The 26,270-nt window shown below is 45.5% G+C and overlaps 1 protein-coding gene across 3 annotated transcripts in view; it reads right to left on the reverse strand.

Annotated features, from left to right (window-relative positions):
* The window catches only part of ascc3 (activating signal cointegrator 1 complex subunit 3), a 96,144-nt gene that overhangs the window by 14,630 nt on the left and 55,244 nt on the right, over nucleotides 1-26,270 (reverse strand). For all 3 annotated transcript variants that reach the window (XM_062565353.1, XM_037454705.2, XM_062565354.1), the window contains 14 exons: nucleotides 18,670-18,846; nucleotides 18,183-18,254; nucleotides 16,674-16,808; nucleotides 10,637-10,828; nucleotides 9,800-10,024; nucleotides 7,847-7,966; nucleotides 7,534-7,698; nucleotides 6,928-7,014; nucleotides 6,599-6,775; nucleotides 4,500-4,725; nucleotides 4,014-4,168; nucleotides 2,575-2,673; nucleotides 2,289-2,457; nucleotides 556-776 (listed from right to left, as the gene is read on the reverse strand). In XM_062565353.1, coding sequence (XP_062421337.1) covers nucleotides 556-776; nucleotides 2,289-2,457; nucleotides 2,575-2,673; nucleotides 4,014-4,168; nucleotides 4,500-4,725; nucleotides 6,599-6,775; nucleotides 6,928-7,014; nucleotides 7,534-7,698; nucleotides 7,847-7,966; nucleotides 9,800-10,024; nucleotides 10,637-10,828; nucleotides 16,674-16,808; nucleotides 18,183-18,254; nucleotides 18,670-18,846 — 2,220 coding nt within the window. The remainder of the gene's footprint in view (nucleotides 1-555; nucleotides 777-2,288; nucleotides 2,458-2,574; nucleotides 2,674-4,013; nucleotides 4,169-4,499; nucleotides 4,726-6,598; nucleotides 6,776-6,927; nucleotides 7,015-7,533; nucleotides 7,699-7,846; nucleotides 7,967-9,799; nucleotides 10,025-10,636; nucleotides 10,829-16,673; nucleotides 16,809-18,182; nucleotides 18,255-18,669; nucleotides 18,847-26,270) is intronic.

Below are 26,270 nucleotides of genomic sequence, written 5' to 3' on the forward strand. Positions count from 1 at the left end.
AAAAAGGAAATTCCTCTCAGACCCAAATAGTTATTTGTGGGTTGCTTGTACCAAGAAAGCAAACAATGGCAGGTGTTGAGCTGGTGTAATGCTTTGCAGAGTGTGCAGCAGCCCCCCCCACAACATGACGGGTTTCTGTGTCCTTCCTGTTTCACTGCACAGCAACACTGCTGATCCAGCCATATTAAATAAATGATGGAGTTCCCAACTGCACACAGCACTTTATGGGACTTTGTCAAACTCCAAGTGGATGACGTGCCAGTTAAAGTCTGCTCACAGCCAGTCATAAGTGCAGAATTATCTCCATGTGACTGTTTTTGAAAGAAGGGACAGGTGTTAACAATGATCTTTGCAACCTAAAAAAGCAGCTACCAACTGTGGATCTCTGGATGTAGTTTGTGGTCGGCTCGACTAAAAGGGAAATCCTCGGCCATTGATCAGATTCTGGTCTCGTTTGCAGTGCCTTTTCAGTTTTATGTGATCAGCACAGTAGCGAGGAGGACCAGAACAAAAGAGAGCAACAAGTATGTGACTGACTGAGCCATTGAGTCAAACCTTAGAAGTGGGATACATGTTGAAGACTCTGAACATGGCCATCTCTGCGGCGATGGTTTTTCCAGAGCCCGTTGGCGCCCCCAGCAGGACGTTGGTGTCGCTGTGATACAGCGTGTGGAAGATCTGAGTCTGGATGGGGTTGAAGTGGGTGAACTTGTACAGGCTCTCAAACTCCCGGTTCCCCAAAGCGGTCACCGGCAGCGGCTGCAGGTCCAGCAGCTCTGAGAGGGCAAGAGTAATGGGAGGAGATGAATCCAGACACATGATGCCAGCAACAAGTAGGGTACGGAAAACCAACAGAACTGTACTAGAAGGCTCCAACTATTTGTTTCTGTTTTAGCAGTATGAAAGCTAAGTGGGTAATATGGAGACTAACGCTTCTTCTTGAAAGAAAGAATTAAAGGAGAAATAGTTTGAAGTTGGGGCTAGAACAACAGCTATGACCAAAAATTTGCCTTTCCATATAGAAGTAGGACTATCAATCAGAAAGTGAAACAGGAGAGATTCAGAACTACAAATATACTTTTGTCTGACGGAAGAAAACAGTTAAAATAAACAATATTTGTGAAAATAAAGCCCATAAGCCTTCATACACACTAACACAGATTCATCTGGAATCAGCTACAGGAATATTAGCCATTTCATTGGCTTTTTCTATAATCTATAAAAACACATGTTTAGTGAAATTAAAGTGTTATATTTAATTAAACCAAACTCAGAGTGTGTATGCTCATCTTTAGAGTGAACAGAGGTCCAGAGGAAAAGGAAAAACAGTGAGTGTGTTAGCCACAGACGGCCAGCAATCCATTTTAAAATCAAGTTGTGTGTGTGTGTGTGTGTGTGTGTCAGAGATGGGGACTCGAGTTGGAGACTCGGACTCGAGTGCGACTCGAGTCGCACACACGGTGACTTCCGACTCGACTTCAGACTCGTCCTCGAAAGACTTCAGACTCGACTCGGACTCGAGCTTTGGGACTCGTGAACAATGTTTAATTTTAGGAAAAATCTGATGAGCTCGCTATATCGCTCCCTCCGTTACCTGCCTACTTAACACGTACATTGACATATGTTACTGGCTGCGCACGCGCGGCCACACACGAGAAAGATGTCGAATGCCGCTGCTGGGTGGCGCTGACGGGAAGGCGGGGGTGCCGCTGGCGGTCCGACCGACGGTTCGCTGACGTCGGGACGTATGCGTTCCAGCGGCGGACCGTTTACTCTGCGATCTCCTTTAACTGTCTCTGTTATGCTCACTGAAGCAAAACAATACGTGGACAAAAAATATCAGAGCCAAGAGCAGCGAGTGTAGTCAACTACTGCTGCTAACACATCCCGTCAGACCAGGATTATTTATTTATATCCGTTCATGAACTTTTCTCCTCGTTACCCTGGTAACCGCTGTCATTACAGACGGTTGCGTCGATTCTTACTGTGAAAATCTACGTACTTCCGGTTTAGCGGCTACGCTTCGTATTTTCATTTTATGGGAAAAACCACAAAAAAAATCATTAAGTAAAGAGTAAAGGAGCAGTAAAAAGTTGTTGGTATGTTTTTTTTACGGTAAAAGGGACGTTGATAAGAGATGGGGACTCGAGTTGGAGACTCAGACTCGAGTCGCACACACTGTGACTTCAGACTCGACTTCAGACTCGTCCTCGAAAGACTTCAGACTCAACTCGGACTCGAGCTTTGGGACTCGTGAGCATCTCTGGTGTGTGTGTGTGTGTGTGTACCAGTGTGTGGGGGGTGTCTCTCAGGCAAGATGAGGTTCTGGAAGTTAATGATGCAGACGGCCTCGGCCCCGAGCCAGCGGTCAGACACCACCTTGATGTAGTACTGAGAGGGCAGCGGCTCAAAGATGGGGATGGTGAACACTATGTGCTGAGGCTCTCCTGCTAACACCTGGAGGGGGGCACAAACACACACACACACACACTCATCAATGTACAGGACACAAGAACACACATCACGCATATTGTCCTCGTGTCAACTTCGGTCCGTGAAAGTAGAAAAGCAAACCTGTTTCTTCTGCAGGAGGAAGTGCTCCGAGTGGTAGATGTGATCATTGATGGGATCCTCCACCCACAGCCACCACGGCTCCCCCACCGAGCCGTGCACCTGAACACATGAGAGCCCACAGGCATTACATCACGGTGACACAGAGGGGTTCCTACATCATAGCACAATCAATCTTCTTATTATATACATTATATATGCCATTACCGACCTAATTTCATAAACTAATATCTCTGTATTGCTGATTGTAGATTAGCATTGACTCAACTAAATGGTTATTTATACGTTTCTTGCGTATATGAACATGTATAAAAGTTATACAAGTAATATAAACATTCGGAATGCCTGATATCGGCCATTTAAGTCAGTTAAATCATTACTCTATGATCTAAATCCAAAAGAGGCAGCGGCTGCATTTCTTTACGATACTGAAGTCCTGTCTTGTAAAACTTATGGTGGATACTTTGCTACAGAGCATTGGTGTGACAAACTAACCTGGGTAGGGTAACTAGCCAGTTTAGGAGTACTGATAGGTGTAGATGTGTGAATGACGTGCTGTTTCCCATCTTGTTGAGAATTGAATTCAAAGGGCATCTAAATAAACAGCACTGCAGGGGCTCTGAGAAAGTTCATTCCAATGTGTCAGAGTGGTATGTGTGCTGGGTGCCATCAGGCAGGCGGCTCATGTGTCGGTGCATGTGTACGGGCTCTGCAGCCGGATCAGGACTAAGCCTGCCGGTCTATCGTTACCACTCTCCCATGATTGAAGCATGCATTGCTAATCGGACGTAAACATTCATCTTCAGACCTGCTACAATGAGCTTCCTATGCCGCTCCGACTCCAGCACAAACTCTGGAAAAAGCTTCCAGAGATCCCCTCCGGCCTGTCTGCCCACTGAGATGAGACATGTTGGCAAGGGCGGGACAGATGGAGATCTCATAGTCCCGTCCTCACTGGATCTTCTGAAGATGGATACAATCGGACATCTAGCTCTTTGATATTATTACCTACCCGGAATATGCTCACAGACTTACTCATTTAGTTTGTGTTCCTGGGTACCTTTTGCCTCTTTACGTTTATATATGTAAATGCATTTTGCTTGATTTTAAAAAATAAATGTCAAAATGACAGATTCTACTTGTCAGATCTATTCAACTGTGAACATCCTGTGGTGTATACTAGGCTTACGTCACAGTGCTTTTAGAATTTGACCTAATCACTGTAGCTGCAGCTGCTCGACTATAGTGGAGACCTGTTGACCTCCTGTGACCCTCGGTGTGAACAAAGGTTCACATCGGCTCCGTGAGGGTGAGGAGTCAGCACGTACCTTTAGGTTGTACTAAAACACTGGCAGAATGAAAAATGAAGAACAGGTTAAAGGCTCTCACATGTGCTCTTCACCACATGGAACCAAACCAAATAGCCTTTCATAAGTATTTACCTGATCGTTCCAGCGAAAGTCCGGCGTGACAATGAGGCGCACCCGTAGGACAGTGCGTGTGATTGGCTGAACGTTGGCCTCCATTGTGATGGAGGGGATCTGGTGGACACACTGTTTGACTGTTAGGCCAATGTTGACGTGGTGCAGCATGTGACCTGGGAACAACATGCATGGTATTACCATGGGCTTTATGTCAGAATGAATCTGATGCAGTTCATACGCATTACAGCAAATTCTCAATTTTCAAATAATATCCTAGTTAGCTAAATCCAGCAGCTACAGAAACTGATCTCTTTTGAACTACAGTCAATTCTTTCTGGAGCTGCTTCACAATAACACCCTACCAGGACAAAGAGAGATTATGCCCCCGAGCCACGGAAAAGGCAACATCTGCTCCATGGAAAAGTTGTCGTATGTACACCTAATGCTTGGGTGCTTTGTCTACTTTAGATCCATTGGGCCAGTGGGAATATCAGTTTTTCTTACCGATCTCATCCTTCTTCATTTCCTTCAGTTTGTCCACGGTTAGCTTCTTCTCTTCCAAGCGGTTGAGTATAACATGGCTCAGGTTGGAGAACTGGCGGAGAGGGTGGGCAAAGCCCCACAGCCGCTTATCGATGACCTTACAGAGGGTGAGCAGTCGGTAGGTCATGGTTGGCCACCGCTTTCTGAGGGCAATCTCAAACAAAGCCTTGACGATCCGAGCAGCATTCTGTGAGAAGTGGAGGCAAGGAGTACATGTGTTACAGACAGGCATGGTTTCCACAGAGAACATTAAAGCTGGAGCCCCTAGAAGCAGCTGTAGAGAACGTCATGGTGAGGGGATGGATCATGTGTGATCAGGGGGAGGTCTGACTGCACACAGATGGTTCTGGAGGAGAGGTCAAGTGGCTGTGATGCCTGCTGATAAACTGCTCGTCATTGAGATAATTACATTGATTTGATTATATGCATTGTCCTTTAGTTGTGCAGCCTCCCGTCATGACTTTTTCATGGACCTGCAGTAAATGTGTTTGTAGGTGCTGAGCTTCAATTATGTCAGTGTGAATGTGAGGTGACTGACGTCGTATTGAGGTTACATGGTACATGGTACATACTTATTGTAAGTCGCTTTGGATAAAAGCGTCAGCTAAATGACATGTAATGTAATGTAACATGGTCATTGAACTGTAGTCAGTCTAGGACAGGTTGCTGGAGGCCTCTCGCTCAGTTCACTGGAAGTCCAGAACCAGCCTAGGACAGGCTGCTGGAGGCCTCTCGCTCAGTTCACTGGAAGTCAAGAACCAACATGGGAAAAGCTGGACATTTCCTGTTGGTTGTGTGTTATGTAACAGTCCTTGAACGTAGAAGCAGACACAATGATTGGGATACCCCGGACCAGGAAGGATTTCATCGCTGCACCTTCCCCCATTTTTCTAAAACGGAGATGACTTGAATTAGTCCTTTCTCGCCAAGTTGTTCAAACCTTCCAGTAGCAGAATTGCCACATATAGTGGAGAATAGTGATATTCTGTGCTTTGACCAGAGAAATGTGGCTGAAGCACTTTCAAGCAGCCTTACCAGCCAAGCCCAGTGCCTTAGGAATTCTGGAGCTCTGGGAATGATGATGTAAAAGCACACCTTGGGCTGCTTGAGCGGAAGGCAACCAGTTCCAAGGTCTCCTCCTTGGCCAGGCTCAGCGAGCATGCCAGGGCTTGCAGCAGAAGAGGCGTACACTTCCTCACCCAGTACTGATCAAGCAATCTTGCTTTGCGGTGATGAACTGGTTGTGATGCCCAGTCGTTGCAAAAGGTGAAGCTGCCTGTTAAAAGGATTTCCCGTACCAACCACCCCATCAATCTAGGGAGGCCAACCATGTCTATTAGACACCTCCTGCTGGAAACATGAAAAGGGGAAGCATCACAGCTTGATTTGTCCCCACCCAGAGGAATGTAGAAGATTTGGTTCATTTAGTTTGTATTACTGATAATTTATGATTATAGTACTGTGTATCTTGTTTGTTTGCATTACAACCATTGATGCTGAAATTCCCCGCTGCAGGACTAAATAAGGATTATCGTATTTTATTACCACGATTACCAGGTTCAATCACTCATCATGGCCAGCTATAGTGTCTGCGTAAAACTGGCCAAAGAATGAGTTGATCTATGAAGTTGTCAGCTGTGTGTATGCATGTTATAATCTGTCATGGGTCCACCACTGCATCGCATTGTGTAGAGCCTGTCCTTCTCCCCTTCTTCTGGTAGCCACTTTATTCTCCACAGGAAAGCGCCTGAATCCGGTAGTCAGTGAGTAGGAACATCGGATCACCTATGACATACTAGCTACACAAATATAAGGAACTGTGCTATTGTTGAAAAAGGATTGATCTTGCACAAAAAATTGGGAAACTTTATATTTCCTGCCGGGAGGAAGGTTCACCCTCATCAACGACCATACAGGGATGTATGGTGATGTCAGTGAGCAGGTAAAACAATACGTAGGTCACTCTTGAGGTTAGTTAGTCCATGAACCCCATGAAACTCCCCCAGTATTCACCATGACTCTAATGACTCTAGTAGTTCATGTAGTTCTTTTGCACTCACCTGTGCCACATAGGACAGATCTGAGATGAGGGAGAAGCTGTCCACTTCTCCTCGGCTGATGTACGTCTGGAGGAGAACGTTGATCTTGCCATATCCGTTCTCCACCCCACCTGCAGCCGGCAGCTCACAGTAGTTATACAGCAACTGTTCCAGTTCCTCCATCTCCTCATCACGGACCTTCAACAAGGCATTGAGGTCTTAATGCACTATTCATATTTTAATGTCATTTTAAAGCAGACATACGACATACGGTTTATAATTACTGTGAGTTCAGTGCCTGACTGAACTGTGACAGCTGTTGCTGTAGCTTGCACATGATGCCCGCTCACCTTTAGCTGATCAAACTCCTCCGCCTTGGACACAATGCTGAGGATGTCAGCTTCTGTCCGCTGAGAGTTGAAAAGTTCATTGAACGTCTTCAAAGGAAAGGGAACAAGGACAAGGTATTATGTCGATGGAATGAACACTATAACAACAACAACATATCTTTGTTTTGCAAGTGGACGGCAGTGGTGTTGTATCTGATGTAGAGCTAGTCTACCTCTATGGTGTTGTATCTGATGTAGAGCTAGTCTACCTCTATGGTGTTGTATCTGATGTAGAGCTAGTCTACCTCTATGGTGTTGTATCTGATGTAAAGCTAGTCTACCTCTATGGTGCTGTACCTAATGTAGAGCTATCTACCTCTGTGGTGTTGTATCTGATGTAGAGCTAGTCTACCTCTATGGTGTTGTATCTGATGTAGAGCTAGTCTACCTCTATGGTGTTGTATCTGATGTAGAGCTAGTCTACCTCTATGGTGTTGTATCTGATGTAGAGCTAGTCTACCTCTATGGTGTTGTATCTGATGTAGAGCTAGTCTACCTCTGTGGTGTTGTATCTGATGTAGAGCTAGTCTACTTCTCTGGTGTTGTATCTTATGTAGAGCTATCTACCTCTATGGTGTTGTATCTGATGTAGAAGTGGCTTGCGGTCCTGCCCATGTCAGTGGAGGCATAGTAGCCGGTGCGCTCCTCGAAGCGGATCATTTTGGCTTTATCCAGCTTTCTGCCTGACTCCACTACAAGCTCCTTCCTGTAGAGCTCCAAGGAAGGATCCATCTAAAAACACCAATTGTAGCATACATTTACACAATCAATCAAAACATATACTATTCTAGTATATATATATATATATATATATATATATAGGAGAGGCTTGCTGTGCGCTGATTCTGGTGTGCAACCGGTTGCACTCTGGATCACCAACCTGATAGGCCTTGTGGTTGATGCCGTAAGCGAGTGGGTTGGCCCTCATACGAACATAGAGGTAAGTATAGCTGAGCCACTTCACTGCCTCCTCCACGTTGGTGACAGTCCCCAGAGCGATCTGAATCAAGGAGAGAGAAGAGGGGACTCCAACAACAGTGGTCTCTGACACCCTCTAGTGGAGACTCCAGGACACACACAGCCCATTTTGGGCTCAATCTGCTTTTTCAAACAACATGTCAAACTACAAAGGCAACGCAACATGCTTTGACCACAATGCAGTGAAGAGCCTCTCAGGACAAACAGGCATTCGGCTGAAGCCAAAAGAAACACATGTCTCTCCTTACATCAAAAAGATATCTACTGTGATGCTTCATCACATGTGATCAAGTATTTGCATATTCTAAAGGGGCATTTTTTCTACTACATTGTCTTGCCTTTTCAAATGTGTTTTGGGGAACATTAGGATCTGCCGATCTGATTACTTAACGACGATAAAAGCCTGATGCTGAAATGCAAGACAACAATTAATTTCAACTAAATGGAGCTTCAAAATGACAAAATATCCATCTCATAGCAAGGATTTGTGTGGAGGGAACATTACAGAGCAGGTTTCATTTGCTGATTGCAAATATTCCAAACTAGCTTAACTTCTAGATTCATTCTTTAACATTAACAAATAAAATGACACACGTCTACACTCACCGGCCACTTTATTAGGTACACCTGTCCAACTGCTCGTTAACACTTAATTTCTAAGCAGCCAATCACATGGCGGCAACTCAGTGCATTTAGGCATGTAGACATTGTCAAGACAATCTCCTGCAGTTCAAACCGAGCATCAGTATGGGGAAGAAAGGTGATTTGAGTGACTTTGAACGTGGCATGATTGTTGGTGCCAGAAGGGCTGGTCTGAGTATTTCAGAAACTGCTAATCTACTGGGATTTTCACGCACAACCATCTCTAGGGTTTACAGAGAATGGTCCGAAAAAGAAAAAACATCCAGTGAGCGGCAGTTCTGTGGGCGGAAATGCCTTGTTGATGCCAGAGGTCAGAGGAGAATGGCCAGACTGGTTCGAGCTGATAGAAGGGCAACAGTGACTCAAATAACCACCCGTTACAACCAAGGTGGGCATAAGAGCATCTCTGAACGCACAGTACGTCCAACTTTGAGGCAGATGGGCTACAGCAGCAGAAGACCACACCGGGTGCCACTCCTTTCAGCTAAGAACAGGAAACTGAGGCTACAATTTGCACAAGCTCATCGAAATTGGACAATAGAAGATTGGAAAAACGTTGCCTGGTCTGATGAGTCCCGATTTCTGCTGCGACATTCGGATGGCAGGGTCAGAATTTGGCGTCTACAACATGAAAGCATGGATCCATCCTGCCTTGTATCAATGGTTCAGGCTGGTGGTGGTGGTGTCATGGTGTGGGGAATATTTTCTTGGCACCCTTTGGGCCCCTTGGTACCAATTGAGCATCGTTGCAACGCCACAGACTACCTGAGTATTGTTGCTGACCATGTCCATCCCTTTATGACCACAATGTACCCAACTTCTGATGGCTACTTTCAGCAGGATAATGCGCCATGTCATAAAGCTGGAATCATCTCAGACTGGTTTCTTGAACATGACAATGAGTTCGCTGCACTCAAATGGCCTCCACAATCACCAGATCTCAATCCAATAGAGCATCTTTGGGATGTGGTGGAACGGGAGATTCGCATCATGGATGTGCAGCCGACAAATCTGCGGCAACTGTGTGATGCCATCATGTCAATATGGACCAAACTCCCTGAGGAATGCTTCCAGCCCTTGTTGAATCTATGCCACGAAGAATTGAGGCAGTTCTGAAGGCAAAAGGGGGTCCAACCCGTTACTAGCATGGGGTACCTAATAAAGTGGCCGGTGAGTGTATATTACAGAAGACAGTGACTTGATGCATCCCCACCTCAGCGTTGAGGTTGTCGGCCAGGCTGTCCAGGAACTGGCTCTCGATGGGGTTCTGCTGGGTGAGCAGGGTCAAGTAGTGGCTCAGCTTCTCATGGGTGGTGATGATGGTGCCCTCCCCGTACTTGTCGAACTGCGGGCGACCGGCGCGCCCAAAGATCTGCATGACATCCAGGATGCCCAGGTCCACCAGGGCCCCGCGCTTGGCATCGTAGATCTGAGTGCCCTGTTACGTACAAGAGACAAGTTTACACATATCGGGAATCAGTGCAAAAGCAATTCAATTAGATAAATAGTATTAGGATTCTTTTGTTCATTTCTTGTGGTAAAGAATAGGAATCAGTTAAAGGGTATTTTTGGGAAATGGCTTTCTTTAGCTTCTTGAAGAATGTAGAGAAACACATTAACAATGACTGACTTCTACTGAAAAGCATTGTGTGTGAATCAAAGCCATCGTGGAGCTTCACTGTTGCACTAGGGACTACTTCTTTCATTACTATAAAAACGCACACATTGGATTCACTCCCACACACACAAATACTAGTTTATTTAACAACGCTTGGTGAACACAGAGCTGGGGTTTTACGAGTTCTTTTTAAAGATTCATATCTTCAGCAGAAAGAAATCGAATTGGGAGTTTGGGAGTGTGTAAAAACAAAGGAGCAGCTTTAAGAGCTGTTGCTTCAGTGTTGTTGTTAGCAAACAACTGAGCAATAAGTTAGTTGGGGGTAATTGGAGCCCTAGGGGTCCCTGTAGGTACGAGGCCTCAGGGCAGCAGAATTATAAGCAGCAAAATAGGAACCAAGACAAGTGACGAAACAGAGAAAGGCAAATAAACCTTGATGATGACTGCATGGGCCGGCAGGTTCACTCCCCAGGCGAGGGTGGCAGTACAGACCAGCACCTTGAGGTGGCCCTTGGAGAACATGCTCTCCATCAGGCTGCGGTCGGACCGCAGCATGCCAGCATGATGGATCCCAAAGCCTTCTGGGAACATCTCCTTCATCTGCTTATTTCTGGAGCGCTGGATCTGAAGGAGATGGTCAAAGAGGTCAGTCCAAAAAAGAGGAGACAGAAGACTCAAAGGAATGGGTAGGTCAAGATGTCAGAGTAGGAAAATATCCTGTTGGACTTATACACACACAAGAGGACTCCTGCTTATTAAGAGGGTCAGTGTTAATAAAACCAGGTTAGCTAGTGGAGGTCAGAGCTCTCCCGAACCACACACCTGGTATCGGTCCGCCTCACAGCGGTTAGCACTGGCCATTTGGACCTCTATGCAAACCTTGAGGAGACTGTAGGTAACCGACTGATGAAAATGAAGTTGTGTCTTCCAGAATAGTTCTTCCATAATCCTATTTTTCACAATGTGAAAACCCAAATAGTTAAAGCTAAAGAAGCCTTGTTCTGAAAGGATTTCTACAGGAGAAGCTGCTGCTAGTGTCAGGTAAGATTGACCTTACTCAACAACTTTCTGTTGAAATTACTTATAGCTAAAGAACTACTTTGCTTTGTATGCAAAATAAAACCGGTGGAATCTGGATTTCCTGTCTTGTATATGTCAAATGTACAACTAAGGAAAGGCTTATTAGTGTCTTTTGTCTTCCAATGTGTGATGCCTCGTGTTTCACTGTGGGGGGCGTTGGCATCACATCATCAGACTAGCCAGCCACAGTTTGAGAAGCTAACAATGGGATCATGCTGAAGAATCTTGGAATCGATGGTGGCTGAGCAAAGACATCTGGGCTGGCAGCCTGGAGGGAGGCCAGGTGCTGTTCTTCTGAAAGTTCGGACAATGCTGCAGTGATATTACTCCTCCTAACTAGGGGAAATATTCTATTTCACCGTGAAGGATCTTTGCACAGACGCTAAAACGTTCACACCTGAGTTGAGTATCTTTGGTTTGGCCCAAGGGGGATAAGGTAAGTTGTTGTATTTTAGTGTTGGTCCTGTTACTCTGCTAACCCCAGAACGCCAGAGAGAGGATGCTATGTTCCGTCCACAAACAAACAAGTGTGAGATCACACAACCTGGTACCAGCGAGGCTAACAGGCCATTCTATGTATGGAAGCAGCCTAACTAATCCCTCCCCGCTGCCTTTGTTTTAAACACAGAGCAGCAACGGGCATCCGGAGATGAGCAGATCCAAACCTCACGCTCTGTTAGCATGAAGACCAGGGACAGAGCACACACCTTTACTTCACCTTTTTAGGAAAAGGCACCCACCAGTTCCCTCTCTCATTGCTGACTACTGCTGCTGGCCTGAGGAGGATCGAATCAGACCTTCACACATGAGAAACTAGTGCTGACTCAAGGCCATGGCCCCTCACCGTCCTCATGCGCCATGACGGGGCAAAGCCTGAGGCGGGCTGATGGAATAAAGGTGCTGCCCGACTGATTCTACAAGCTGAACCTTTAGCTCAGGCCCAATCGCTTTGGATGAATGATTGCCTTTGAGGGTTGAATAAATTAATGGATGACTCATGGCGTCCCTCCACTGTCTATGAAGGCCCTCTTTCAAGTTTCAACCTGCACAGACCAGGTGTGTACGGAGGTTAAACGCCCACATGCAGATTCTCTAACCCCCCCTCCGTCCAAACACTGCTACCCTTCCACTTTCAGCTACACGATTAGGGCAGGGACATGGTAATGTCATGCTGATGGTAATCCCCAAAAAACACAACAAGACAAAAAACAATCCTGCTTTGCTGTCGAAAGGCATTTTGCTGTCCTTAAAAGCAGGCCGAACCGTGGCCTGCAGGGACTCCTCAGGGCCAGGGTGACACCCACCAGAGCAGGGAAGGCAGGTAATTGAAATGCCACGGCTCAGGCTTTGATTTGAGGTGCCACGGGGTGTTACGCCCGTGCTTCCAGCCTCTAATCTAAGGTGAGTTAGCGCTGATGTCTGCTGGAGCATGGCTGTATCTTGGATGGCAGTGACCTAAGCTCCTGATCAGCTCCCATTAGGCCCTGCCACTCGCTGCTGCTCCTCCTGCGGAGCTCACTCCGTTCACCGACAGCCGGCTGCCAGCTCCACTCACCGTCTATCGCTGCTCTATGTGAAGAACATCAGCAAACACCAGAGAGCAAATCGACTATTCAAGAGGCCCTACAACATTCTCACAGGGTGCTTTTATATCTCATCCCTGATCCACAATAGTGTGAAGGCGACGAAGGAGCATTGTAGGACATTTGGAAGCATCGGCACTATCATACAGTAAACTACATCTTCAAAGGCCATGTTCTAAAGTGTAGAACCGCATCGGAAATGGCCTGCGGGGAAGAGAATGCTTGTGTCTAACAGCATCCCACCAACTCAGGAGGACAGGAGCACCAAAAGCATTCATTTACTCTGTTAAATGGAGGCAGCATGGTTAATTGTTGATTTCGCTTAGTGGCCCTTGACAGCCATAATGTTTGGTGCTCAGAGCGGCTGGAGAGAGTGGGAGGATGAGCCGCCACTCACATCCACTCTGCTCCCCTTCTCCATCACACTCTGCCTCCATCTCCCAACATTCGCTTTCAGCCCTTTCTGAAGTACAGATTCACTAAACACACCGCAAAACATGTCAAATTTTACATAATTATGGGGTTTTTTCAACAGAGAGGATTTTTCTACTGCGGAGGTAAATGAGCTTAATGGTAGTTTTGCCACATTTTGCACATTTCTGAAAAGCAATGAAAACCACAATGTTGCTTTGTGCATTCTGAATGTTGACATATATGACTGAGAAAATTTGAATATAGAATGTCGTCAGCTCATAATAAATGTAAGAGAGGCTGCAGGAGACCTATCGCAGATCTTCTTCATTGCCTTGGATCATATTGCAGAAGATTGGACCTGCTGTGTTTCAGATGCTCAAGTGGTCAGTTGGCAGTCTGTATTTTCCACATTTTGTCTCCACATGCAAGGCATCAAAACAAATATTACATGAGCCCCAGATCGATTTTAGATGTGCAAACTAGATTCTCCTCAATTTCTGGAGGAACAATGCGACTTGAAGACGAGAACTAAGGTCTGCGAGGTGTGGCTGTTTGAACCCTTGTGCCTTCTAATGCTGATATGAAGGTATTCAGAAACAACATCAAGTCAAAACAACAACGCTGTGTATGAACAATGGATTGGATGAGAAAGGAGCTCCAGACTGGGTTTGGACCTGATGATACAGCACACTGGACCACATGGGTTGTATGTCCTGTAGTTATCCCACATTGGGCAACACCCCGACAGTCAGGCTGGATGAAGAGGTCCCCCCTCTTCTTCACGGTTTCACAAAGCCGCCTTTCTATTTAAGGCCGTTATCATGATGTGTGTCATTCCTATTTTACACCAGCCTTTGAGTCGCAGCTCATTGTTGTTGATCGGTGTAGTGGGGGGGGGCTGCTTTGGCACGGTGACAGGTTGTCACTGATCTGACGCAGTGAAAGGATTGGCGGTGGACCAGACTTGTAAAAATAGCAGCAAAGAAAGCAAACACAGACATTAATGAGCCTCTGCTGGTGCTGCTGTGGAGTCCCTGGAGGCCTGGCACTCACAGACGTCACTGTGTCTCGTCAAACACAAGGACATGAAAGCTGCACATCTGACAACAACAGAGATGGAGCGTTTAAAGAGAAAAGATGAGGGTGTGTGAGGACATCTGTGCTGTCCATCTCTACACTATTCCTTAAGTTATACACTTTAACAGACAAATCTTTGCGTTGCTGTTACTTCTACTAGTAATGAGTACAGCTTCTACCACTGGATGCGCTATGATGATGTGTGTAATGGACTCACAGGACCACTGGGTGTCTCTTAGGCTCCACAGTAGCGCTGCTCTCTGCCTTCCAACCAGTCACATCTCTGGCTGGATTGTAGGAGTCGGAGCAAATGAAGGTGAAAGGCTCTCTTGAACACGTCAACCTCTGGCTACACAGAGAGCTGTGGGTTGGGGCAGTATGACACTGTTTGCCATTTCATTCCATGCTAAGACATATAAACATTTGGGGCTTCAATGTTCATCTAACCAAGAGTTTCCAACCCAACTGAAAGGCAAACATTGTGCATGTGGCTGAGCAGAGGGCGGGTCTAGTGTCTAGTGCTACTCACTAGTTCCAATGTCTCTGATGTGAGGGATACTCCAGGAATTAATCTGTAGCAATAGTGAATATACTAGTTAGTTGCAACAGTGTTTTCTTTGCTGAATTCAAATACAAATACTAGCTCTTTAAGCATTAGAGTTGTATGAGGCAAACAATGAACATTAAACGATGCCAATCAGCCCCCCCCCCCCGGGAAGCACTGGGATGTGCTACCAGTTCCTTTTCAGTAATCACACACTACAATCACTGCAAACATTGTCTCTCTTCCACAACGCAATTTCCTGATTATGTTTGTGGAAGCCGATCGGGCCAACATTATGCATCTTATCAAACAAATTAGCTGGTTCTAATTAGTTGGACATGCACTGCGCACGGCCGCCTTTTTAATGAGATGGCCCTCTTAATAGAATCCTAAAGATATTATAGCCGTCCAAACTATCAAGTCTTTAGCACATGTCATCTATCAGGAGCATTGCTCCTAGCTGTACTCCCTGCATGCTGTGCCATTATTATACAACAAGAACTATGGGCACATGGACGCCTCCTTTCCAACCGTCCCCCTGTGCCCCCCACACGCTGCTTCCTTTATAATGCACCACTTTAATACCAGGGGGTGATCAAAAGGCACGACTCTTATTCCCCAAAAACTCCATTTCACAAGAATTGATTAGAGTGGGTGTATTAAAATATCTAAGCTTGATTGACAGCCTCGACAAACCCCTTGACCCCCCCTTCCCCCCCACAAGATTAAGCCAATTAAATAACATTAGGAGGGAGAAAAATATAGTTCTGGATTTCAAAGCAGGATAAATAAACAAATTATATGACTGACCCTAGAGGTGCTTTAATTCACTGCATATGCATATGGGAGAATAAAAAACACCTTTAAATATTAATGTGGGGGCAATTTCGGAGTGCAAATAAGCAGTGCATTATCTCTGTGTGGGCTCGAGTCAGCCTGATGCCTCTTCCCTCACCAGAGAAGGCCAGACGGACAAACACTCAGCGCCGGGCTAATGGAGTGGATAACACGACACAGGCACAGGGGCTACCGGGAATTAATGCACAGTTAGTGTATCCATTCATGGACATGTACTGTGGAAACAGGACTAACCAGGCCACAGCATACCATTTTTAGTTCCACAGCATAATCTCTTGTCTCCATTTCCAGTTTTAGAAAGCATGCAAGTGATCTGATTTGTATACATATCCCATTTAAATAGAGGAGAGATTAGAGGCGCATCAATCTCGGCTGGCCCCAGGGAACGTAGGAAAAGGTTACTAAATTTATCACTCCGCCTTCTGTTGCAGCATATTTAAATATGGGAGTTGGAGTCTGACTGACCATCCTCTAAGGGAGAATGTAGCTCCACCTCTGAGTACTCTCCCTGCACACACACCATTAAATACACACACACACGCACGCAGTGTCCTGATTTCATGCATGTATCACAAGTGTTTTGTATAGTGTCAGTAACGATGAGCTGTGAATAAGGGAATGCGGTGCTCTCCTTTCTATTCTCCTGGCCGTTGCCAGGTCAGCTCCCATAACCACAGGCTGCGTGGCTCTCAGTGTGTGGGCGTGTGTGTGTGTGTGTGAAAAGAGGTTGGTCCATCACGCCGTCTGAATAAATGAAAAGTCCAGCAGAACCAGGACTTTCCCTTATAAATGATTTCAGTTTGTAGTTCATGTGTAAAGATAAATTCTGCTACGGTCACTTTTCATTCGTTTGGTGTGACACGGTCACAGTAGGACATGATGGGAGGACGCTACAATGCTAAAAGCGTCCTACCTGCTTCTCACACTGGCCGTAGTCTGGACCCTGGCCCGGCTGGAAGCAGCATATTTCTCCATGGTTCTTGGCCATCTCGATCAGAGCCATAGCCGTTCTCACTGTGGCATTACGAGCGTGGACAAACACCATCACCTTCCAAACAGGGTCACAAAAACAGAAACAACAAGCAATGCATCAGGTTATATTGGTGCACCAAATAAATACATATGGTACAAACAAACCAAGTATAAATACGAGGGCTGTCAAAATGAACTTGTTAATCAATAAGATTAATGTGGCCAAGATTAATGCAGTCTGTGTGTGGAGGCGCTGCCTGAGCCCCGACTCTGCTTTCGACAAAAAAGAGCAGACAGAAGAGGACAAAGGCAGCACGATCGACTAAAATGTTGGCGACACTCATTCCTGTGTAAAAATAAATAAATCGCAGCATCAAAAATGATCACGCTCATTTTCATATATTGTCCAATAAGTCAACATAATCGATTTTTGCGGGGTGTTGTTCTTTTGAAACTTTTATTATGGAAACCTATTATTAGACCAAACAATATTGCATGAGTACATGCAGCAAGCAGCTGTGTGTGTGCTCCAAACACACCGGGTCCAGAGAGACCACTGCAGCAAATGTTATTTATTGGAGTTGTTTTATCAGCACCACTGAGCTGTGTGGAAGCGTTGTCGGCAGTAACCGCCGGCTGCTCGCCTTATTAAACTTGTCTCTGGCAGCAGGCTTTCCACCAGGAGGAGAGGAAATTCCATCCATCAGATTCTCCCACATGAAATTAATATACGTCACAACCACTTCTTGACAATTTAATAATCAGAAAAGGCGCAGCCTCCAGAGGTGCGCTGTGGCCTCCACCTCCAAGCTGGACTGGACCATTGTTTACTCTCAACCGCAGGGAGGAAAACTTGTCAGTGGTGGAATAGAATGAAGCTGGTATTCAACTTCTCGAGGGGCTTCAGCAAGACTCTCTGAGGGACACAATGGGCCACAGAAGCGGAAAATTAAGAAAAGTTGTGTGTGTACACTTGCAATGAAATGATGCAGACAAGATAACACCATGCTCAATAGGGAGTTCAACTCCTGCAGCAGACGGGAGCTAAACGCTGAATTCACAACTCTGATCCAGGGCCAACTGGGGCCCAGGGCTGGGTGGGGTGAGAGGCAGGATAATACTGGGGGAGATAAGGACTGCATACACTTCAGATAGCAGGTGTTCATTCCAAATGGTTCACAAAAGAGATTCACTGCAGGAAGTCCTAATCATGAAAAAGTTCAAAGAAACATATTTCTATGAAACCAGTTGTAAAGAATGGATGGCATATTCTGGAGCTGCACCAACATCATGTGGTAACTGTGTGAGTAAAATCATAGGGTTGAGGGTTGAAGGACATTTGATGGACCCCTCCAAACACTACTGAATCGTAAAGATAAAGGGAAGGGGACTTGATTCTGATTATAGTTGACATAATGTTAGTGGGGTTCCAACGCAGTGCGGCTCTTACCTGATGACCGCCTTTAACCTGCTCCAGAACTCTGTTGTAGCACACCTCCTCCATGTCACGGAGCTGCTGGATCTGAGCAGCACAAAAAGTTACAATCAGTGTTCATCCTGATTGCGTACAGGCAAAGGGAGGAGTTGTAACCTACGTAGTGTGTGCTGGTATCTGAAAACCTGAAGACCTATCGATCCTCCCAGAACTCCTTTAAAAAAGGTTCTACAGTGATCTAGAATGCACAGATGCGGTCTTGGCTTTAGGCTGGGCTCATTGGAACGACCCAAAAAGCTAACATGGGGGAGCACACCCCCAAACTAAAAAATGGTTCAAAAGCACATGGTGTGTAGTTGATGAAACACATTATACCAGAAGTCCTTGATGAACTCTTGCTGGGAAAGGCGGTTCTTTGGAGGAAGGGCTTCTAAGTCCTAATATTCTGGCTAGAACCTCAGCCCCTCAGGAAGAACCCACATCAATGCATTGGTCTGCTTACCTTGTTAGTGGATTTGATGCCAACAAAGGTCTGTCCAAGGGGCACCGGTCTGAAGCGACTGTCAAAGAAGAAGAGGCCGATGTAGGGGTTGACGTGCAGGAAGGCGGCCACATCCAGGTAGTTGGGCAACGTTGCCGACAGTCCCAGGATCCTGATCATACTCTGGGTGGATTCCACCTAACCATCAGATAACAACACGTGTTCAAGTCACACCGGAACATCTAAGCAGCAAACTGGCGTTACGTACAAAAGGATCACATGGGTCACTTTGCTGACTTGTGCAAATGTTTTAACATTCAATGTTACCAGCAGCTTATGGTGTTTTATATATATATATATATATATATATATAGTTTTAAATTAAAAGGGTATCCAAAGTCTTGGAATTATATTTACATGTAGGGCCTGGTCACTATGTAACACTATACAGTATGCTGTGCTACACATCACTCTGTGAAAAGTGCTCTTACTCATGTACTACCTCTTTTTGTCTTTGAGACCTGAAAAAAATACAATATGTTGGGAATCAACCCAGGTTAGAGGAGGGAAAACTCGGGGGTTGGGGGTTTGGGGAGGGGGGGCTATCTGTGCGCCTCCTGCTGGATGTGACAGGGAAGATTGGTAAGGCCTTTAATGTGATGCAGTACCTGTCAAACCATCCCATCAAGATAAGACCTAAGCAGCCTGCACTGCACATCCAGAGCAGCCCCCACGTTCCCCGTCAGGGAGGCAAAGCATCTGCACAGCTTTCTATTCCAAGAGGAACAGTTATTGAGCTGAAGACTACTTCATTAATGGAGCCCAAACTAAAAACGCTGTGGTGACCTCTGAAGTCCTGTGTGGCTTTTCTTGGCTGCTGAAACAATTGGCACCAATAAAGGAGTGTTTTTCTAGTACTACAAGAGAAACAGTGCTGGGTCACATGGTTTCTGCTCAGCTCTTAATATTACACAACAAACACTGACCGGGTCAATTCCAACACCAAATAGTACTTTTGTTTACAATACTACGCATAGCACTGAGAAATGCTCCTCTAAAACATCAGCAGTAAGCAGACATTTGTGGATCTTAAGGACCCGATAACATGTACAGGTTCTGTACCCTGAAGCTGCATGAAGAGAATCACAACTATCAGACATGTTATCATATAATAAAATACACCGGTTTATTGGAGCCTCTGTACAACTGAAAATAGTGAACCAGGTGCTGCAAACAAGGCTGAAGAACCAGAATGCCGTTTACTCCCTGGATGACATACACATGAGATCAGTGGTGAGAGGAGAACAGAAGCACCTGACTGCTCTGCATCGGCCCACGTTACAGCTAAAGTGCCCAGTAGTCAGTCTGTTCAAATTCAAATGACATCACAAGAAAAACCATATGTAAGCTCCATAAAGACCACACCAACAGAGCCACATCAAAGGCCTTAAAGGTGTTAAAGGTCACAGCGACATCTTGAATGCAGTGCATCATTGGTGGCAGAACATCTGGCCAAGAAACTGGTTTGAACCAAAGCTCCTCCAAGTAAAACATCAAAGTGATAACCGGCTTGCTTCTTAAACATTTGCATAAAAAGGGGGACAAATATCATTTAGTTTACAGGGATTTTCATATTAATGTGTCTGAAGACGGGAACCTAAGCACCTTGCGCATCAGAGGCAGTCGGAGTAATTCCACCAGCACAATCAATTATAGCAGTCTGTCAGGTGTGGCAATAATGACACGGGGGAGATGAAGGAGCTGGGGAGGAGGGGGGGGGGTTGCTGGAGGGTGGAGTATGAGCCGTTTACTAATTCCCACAAAGGCACGCTGCTTTGGCTCCCAGTCACATGTCGGTTCAATTACTAGCAGGAAGAATAGTCCCACATGTTATATTGAAGTAGAGCGACATAGCTTCAGGTTACTAGTCTGCTCCTCATACAAGCTAGCGGTCCTCGAAAAAGAGCCAATCAGTGCTTTTCTCCCAAAACCTGTCGTAAAGTCCGAGGTAGCAGGTTCACAATGCTAGTAGGGCTCAGCAGATTCATCTTCTCATCAACCAGCGCTATGTGCACAGCCACTAAGACATGGATTCAGAGTGTGTACAGAGCGGGTGGAAACCTGCGTCGCCTTCACTCTGCAGCCAAACTCATCCCAAACCATCTGAATGGCTTTTAGGTGGGTGATGGTGGAGGCCAGGTCTCTCATTCATGCTCAAATAGCCGTGGTGATGAGATGATCTAATGCTAAGGCAAGGCGCTTCAATGCTTCCCTTCTTAGCTCCTTTAGCATTGGAGACACTGGACCATCATTAACAAAAGGAAGCAAGATTATTTCGTCCCACAATTCCTTGCGGCGGCAATATTTAAATAACGATGCATCATTCGGCCGTTCACGAGAAATAACGATCATGACCAAGAAACGCATATCATGGAAGTCAGGGGGTCCTCATCCACCGGTCCGTGGGCCACTTGGTACTGGGCTGCACCACAGAAAAAAGACGAAATATTATCAAACAGGAAAACGGTGCGTCATTTAGAATGAATAAAGCATGTCGTCTGCATGACTCAGCACTCTAACACATGAAGGCATCTAAGATGCTTCTTTGTAAATTGTAGTTTTTCCACTGCAGACTGACGTCACTAACTATATAGCTTAGTGACAGTGGAGTCGTATTCCCTAACTCCACATACTCCTCTTACTAAACCATCGTGACCCCATGACGTTTAGTAAAAGGGTTTAGGAATAGACGGTAGGAGACTATAGATTGTCTGATCATTCAAATCCAGCCTGGAGGTGTGTTTGGGGACGTGGTGATTAGGGTTGGGTATCGTTTGAATTTGAGCGATTCCGATTCCGATTTCGATTCCTTGTTTCGATTCCGGTTCCCAGCGATTCTCGATTCCGATTCTTTTAAGAGGCAGGGTCAAAAAAGTTTAAGTTTAAGATATTTTAAATGAGCTAGCTAACCAAGGGTCTTTCTGAAGGAAAAAGTCTGACCTTCTCCATCAATGTTAATTCTATGAACTTTTTATTAACTTTACTATGAATTTCTAACAGGGCTGTTTTCAACTACAATATAAATATCAAACTATGAACTTGAATATTGTATGAACATTATAAATTATGAATATATTTTAACAGGGGTACACTTTCCTCCAGAGAGCTTTATTTTTGAAACCTCACAAAAACACATTTACACGTGAGTGTGTGATACTGCAGGTACTTAAACGTTACCTTGCTCCCACTGATGGACGAACCCTTGGAATCAGAGGAGGAGGCAGCGCGTCAAACACGGGGCACACGGAGGGGGGGGGGGCGCGCGCAACTCTCCCAACCTCAAATCAGGGACACTTTCGCTGACGGGGGGCTGCTGGCGGTCGACGCGGGGAGTGCTAGTACAATCTTTTTTTCTTTCTTTGCAGCGCCAGCCTCACTGGTCACTTTAACAGATAGGACAGCTCCGCTCGGGCCACCCGGCACCGCCGCGCGCACTCGTCTGATGCGTCACAACTTCACAACAACCGGGAGTTTTTTGCAGAGTTTTCGGTTTGTTTCGGGAAGTGTAACCACACTTTGGATCGCCGACGCACGCTATACATGTTCGATCGCGCTGTTACGCCAACACTTCCGGTGGACGCTTCTTCGTTGGTGTTCAGCGGTTTCTATTTCCGGTCGGCGCCGGCGGACTGAGAATCGAAACTAGGAATCGAATTTTAAACTTTTGAACGATACCGGGTAAATCGCAAAGCTAGTTTCGATTCCAATCGATTCTCGATTCTCGATACCCAACCCTAGTGGTGATGCTGGTTCTACTAAGAGCAAAATGTCGCTGCAGAATGCTGGTCAAGTGTGCTTCCAATTTGGAAAAAATCCCAAACCGTGTCACCAGCAAAGCCCCCCAACACCCTCACACCACCTCCCCAATGCTTCAGATGGGGAAACCTCACATGTAGAAACCATCCGCTTACAAAGACAAAGACAGATGTGGACTCTTCAACCCAAAGTCCTTATTTCCACTGGTTTAACGTCCATTCCTGGTGTCTCCTCCTGCTGTGGGTCTTCCCCAGTCCTGGCTCCTTTGCAGTCCCTCCTCTGAGCAGGTGATGTTGAGATGTGTCTGCTAGAGGCTCTAATCTGAGGCTTCTGAGCCTGAAAACTCAAAATAATTTATCCGTGGCAGCATTTATTTATCATTAATTTATCCTCGGCACGTCTTCCTGTCCTGGGCGGCCCCATGAGAGACACTTTCATCAGAGCGTTTGACTGCACTTAAGGAAACATTCAAAGTTGTTGAAAGTTTTCGGATTAACTGACATTCCTGCCTTAAAGTAATGATGGACTGTTGATAGTTGAGTGCTTCTTGCCATAATGTGGTGAATGTATGAATTGAATGTATTGTACATCTTTTACATTGTTCATTCTGTACACATGACATCCATTGCAGTCTGTCCATCCCGGGGGAGGGATCCCTCCTCCGAAGGTTTCTCCCCTTTTTCCCCACGGAAGGGTTTTCTCCTCCATTTTTTGGGGAGTTTTTCCTGTGCCGATGTGAGGGTTTGGGGACAGAGGATGTTGCATGTGTACTGTAGAGACTGTAGAGCCCTCTGAGGCTAATGTTTGTTTTACTTCCAATGCAAAAAGCTCTTTCCATCTTCAACAAGCATCTCGCTCTCTCTGATCTAACTGCTAGCTGCAGAACGCGGCGGTTTCCTTTCCGAGGTCAACGCAAACCAGAAGTAAACAAAGTTGTGTTAAAATTAGGGCCGGGACTCGATTAAAAATATTAATATAATTAATTAGAGGCTTTGTAATGAATTAATCGCATTTTAATTGCATAAATATTTGACCTGAGAACAGTGAGAAGTAATTTTTTTCACATGGATTTTTATTTTTGTTCAACCAATTCCAGCAGTGTAGCAATAGCATATTTAGAAATATAGTACTTTCAGAAATTCAGGTAACCTATAGGTAAGTAGACCAATACTTTCAAGTACATTCAGTACATTATTTTTTCAGACATGGTCTTAGTTACCCTGGTCCTTAAACCAGTCATCTGGTGCAGTGTGGGTTGGGTGTGGGTCCTTGTAACGTCCACGCTAGCTGCTAATTGTTTTACGTTGAGGTGATACTTGAGGCTCAATGCGAATTCCTTGTTGCATAGCTTGCACACAACCACGCTCTTATCGACGCTTCCATCTGTTTGTTTTTTATAATAAGATTTCCCATTCACGGGGCCACCCGACACAGTCTCGTTAGCTTCTTTGTTCATGTTCACTGTGGTTTGTTGTTGTCTGAAGTCATGACCGCTAGTTGGTGCTCCAGTATAATCGGTCCGCCGAAACTCATCCAGTGAGAAACGTCCCGTGGTGCAAAAAATAAGTGTAAAAATGCGTAAAAAATGTTTAATGTGTTATTTTTTGTGTAATTAATTAATCTTAATTCACATTGTAATTAATGAATCGTAATTAACGCGCTAAAGTCCCGGCCCTAGTTAAAATAATTTATTGTATTAATCTCTGCCACTAATTGCATAGAATAACATACACCTACATACCTACCTACATACACTCACCTAAAGGATTATTAGGAACACCATACTAATACTGTGTTTGACCCCCTTTCGCCTTCAGAACTGCCATAATTCTACATGGCATTGATTCAACAAGATGCTGAAAGCATTCTTTAGAAATGTTGGCCCATATTGATAGGATAGCATCTTGCAGTTGATGGAGATTTGTAGGATGCACATCCAGGGCACGAAGCTCCTGTTCTGCTCTATTGGGTTGAGATCTGGTGACTGTGGGGGTCATTTTAGTACAGTGAACTCATTGTCATGTTCAAGAAACCAATTCGAAATGATTGCATGACATGGTGCATTATCCTGCTGGAAGTAGCCATCAGAGGATGGGTACATGGTGGCCATAAAGGGATGGACATGGTCAGAAACAATGCTCAGGTAGGCCGTGGCATTTATACGGTGGCCGAGAAGGTTCAGACAAATACAAAAGCAACAACACAACCGCAAAAGCCACAATACAACACGAACGCCAAAACACAAAATACAAAAGCCACATCACAACCGCAAATGCCACAACGCAACACGAACGCCGCAACGCAACACGAACGGCGCAACACAACACGAAAGCGAAAACGGAAGTAGCTGCCCACGGGAGCGAGTGTATTTTGGAGGAACGGAGCTGGAGGATGCCAGATCGTTTAAGAAGTAAGTGAAACATGATTCCTTACTTTAACTGTAGCCGCAAGGAATCATGTTTCACTTACTTCTTAAACGATCTGGCATCCTCCAGCTCTGTTGTTACGTGCCGACTGGTTTTTGAACCTACTGGTTTGGCTACGCGTGCGTGTTTGTTTTGCCCCGACAGCGGCAGATGTTGTCTGCCTCGGTCACCTGATCCGTCACACATTCGCAAACATATTGCTGAAAATGTTCAAAATGCATCCCATATCCAATGCAGCGATTATGATTGTATAAGTGAGCACTACATCACTGCCACGTATAAAGAAATAAATAAAAGAACATACGTTTATTAAAAGATCGCCACAACCTGGATTCGAACCCGCAGTCGAGCAAAATAGCAAAACTTTATAAGACGGCGGCGCTACGCCGTCGGCCAACCAAAGTGTCAAATGCCGCTACTGATTTCACTACTTATCATGAAATAGCAAATCGTCAGTGGCAAGAACATCTTTTGGTTCAGGGTGAGCCAAGACAACTGGTTTTTGGTGGCGTAGCGTGAAATACATAGTTCTGTCAGGTTTTCTAGCACATTGCCCAAGTAGGATTACTCTCTTAATAACATCTAAACGCGTAGCCAAACCAGTAGGTTCAAAAAACAGTCGGCACGTAACAACAGAGCTGGAGGATGCCAGATCGTTTAAGAAGTAAGTGAAACATGATTCCTTGCGGCTACAGTTAAAGTAAGGAATTATGTTTCACTTACTTCTTAAACGATCTGGCATCCTCCAGCTCCGTTCCTCCAAAATACGCTCGCTCCCGTGGGCAGCTACTTCCGTTTTCGCTTTCGTGTTGTGTTGCGCCGTTCGTGTTGCGTTGCGGCGTTCGTGTTGCGTTGTGGCATTTGCGGTCGTGATGTGGCTTTTGTATTTTGTGTTGTGGCGTTCGTGTTGCGTTGTGGCGTTTGCGGTTGTGTTGTTGCTTTTGTATTTGTCTGAACCTTCTCGGCCACCGTACATTTAAAGGATGCCCAATTGGCACCAAGGGGCCTAAAGTGTGCCAAGAAAACATCCCCCACACCATTATACCACCACCAGCAGCCTGCACAGTGGTAACAAGGCATGATGGATACATGTTCTCATTCTGTTTACGCCAAATTCTAACTACTATCTGAATGTCTCAACAGAAACCGAGACTCATCGGACCAGGCAACATTTTTGCAAGATTTTGCGTGTTGTGGCTTCACAAATGCATACCTCGGTTATAACGAGTGGTTATTTCAGTCAAAGTTGCTCTTCTATCAGCTTGAATCAGTCGGCCCATTCTCCGCTGACCTCTAGCATCAACAAGGCATTTTCGCCCACAGGCCTGGCGCATACTGGATGTTTTTCTTTGTAAACCCTAGAAATGGTTGTGCATGAAA

Source organism: Pungitius pungitius, chromosome 11 (genome assembly GCF_949316345.1).
Source record: "Pungitius pungitius chromosome 11, fPunPun2.1, whole genome shotgun sequence".
Taxonomy (NCBI): domain Eukaryota; kingdom Metazoa; phylum Chordata; class Actinopteri; order Perciformes; family Gasterosteidae; genus Pungitius; species Pungitius pungitius.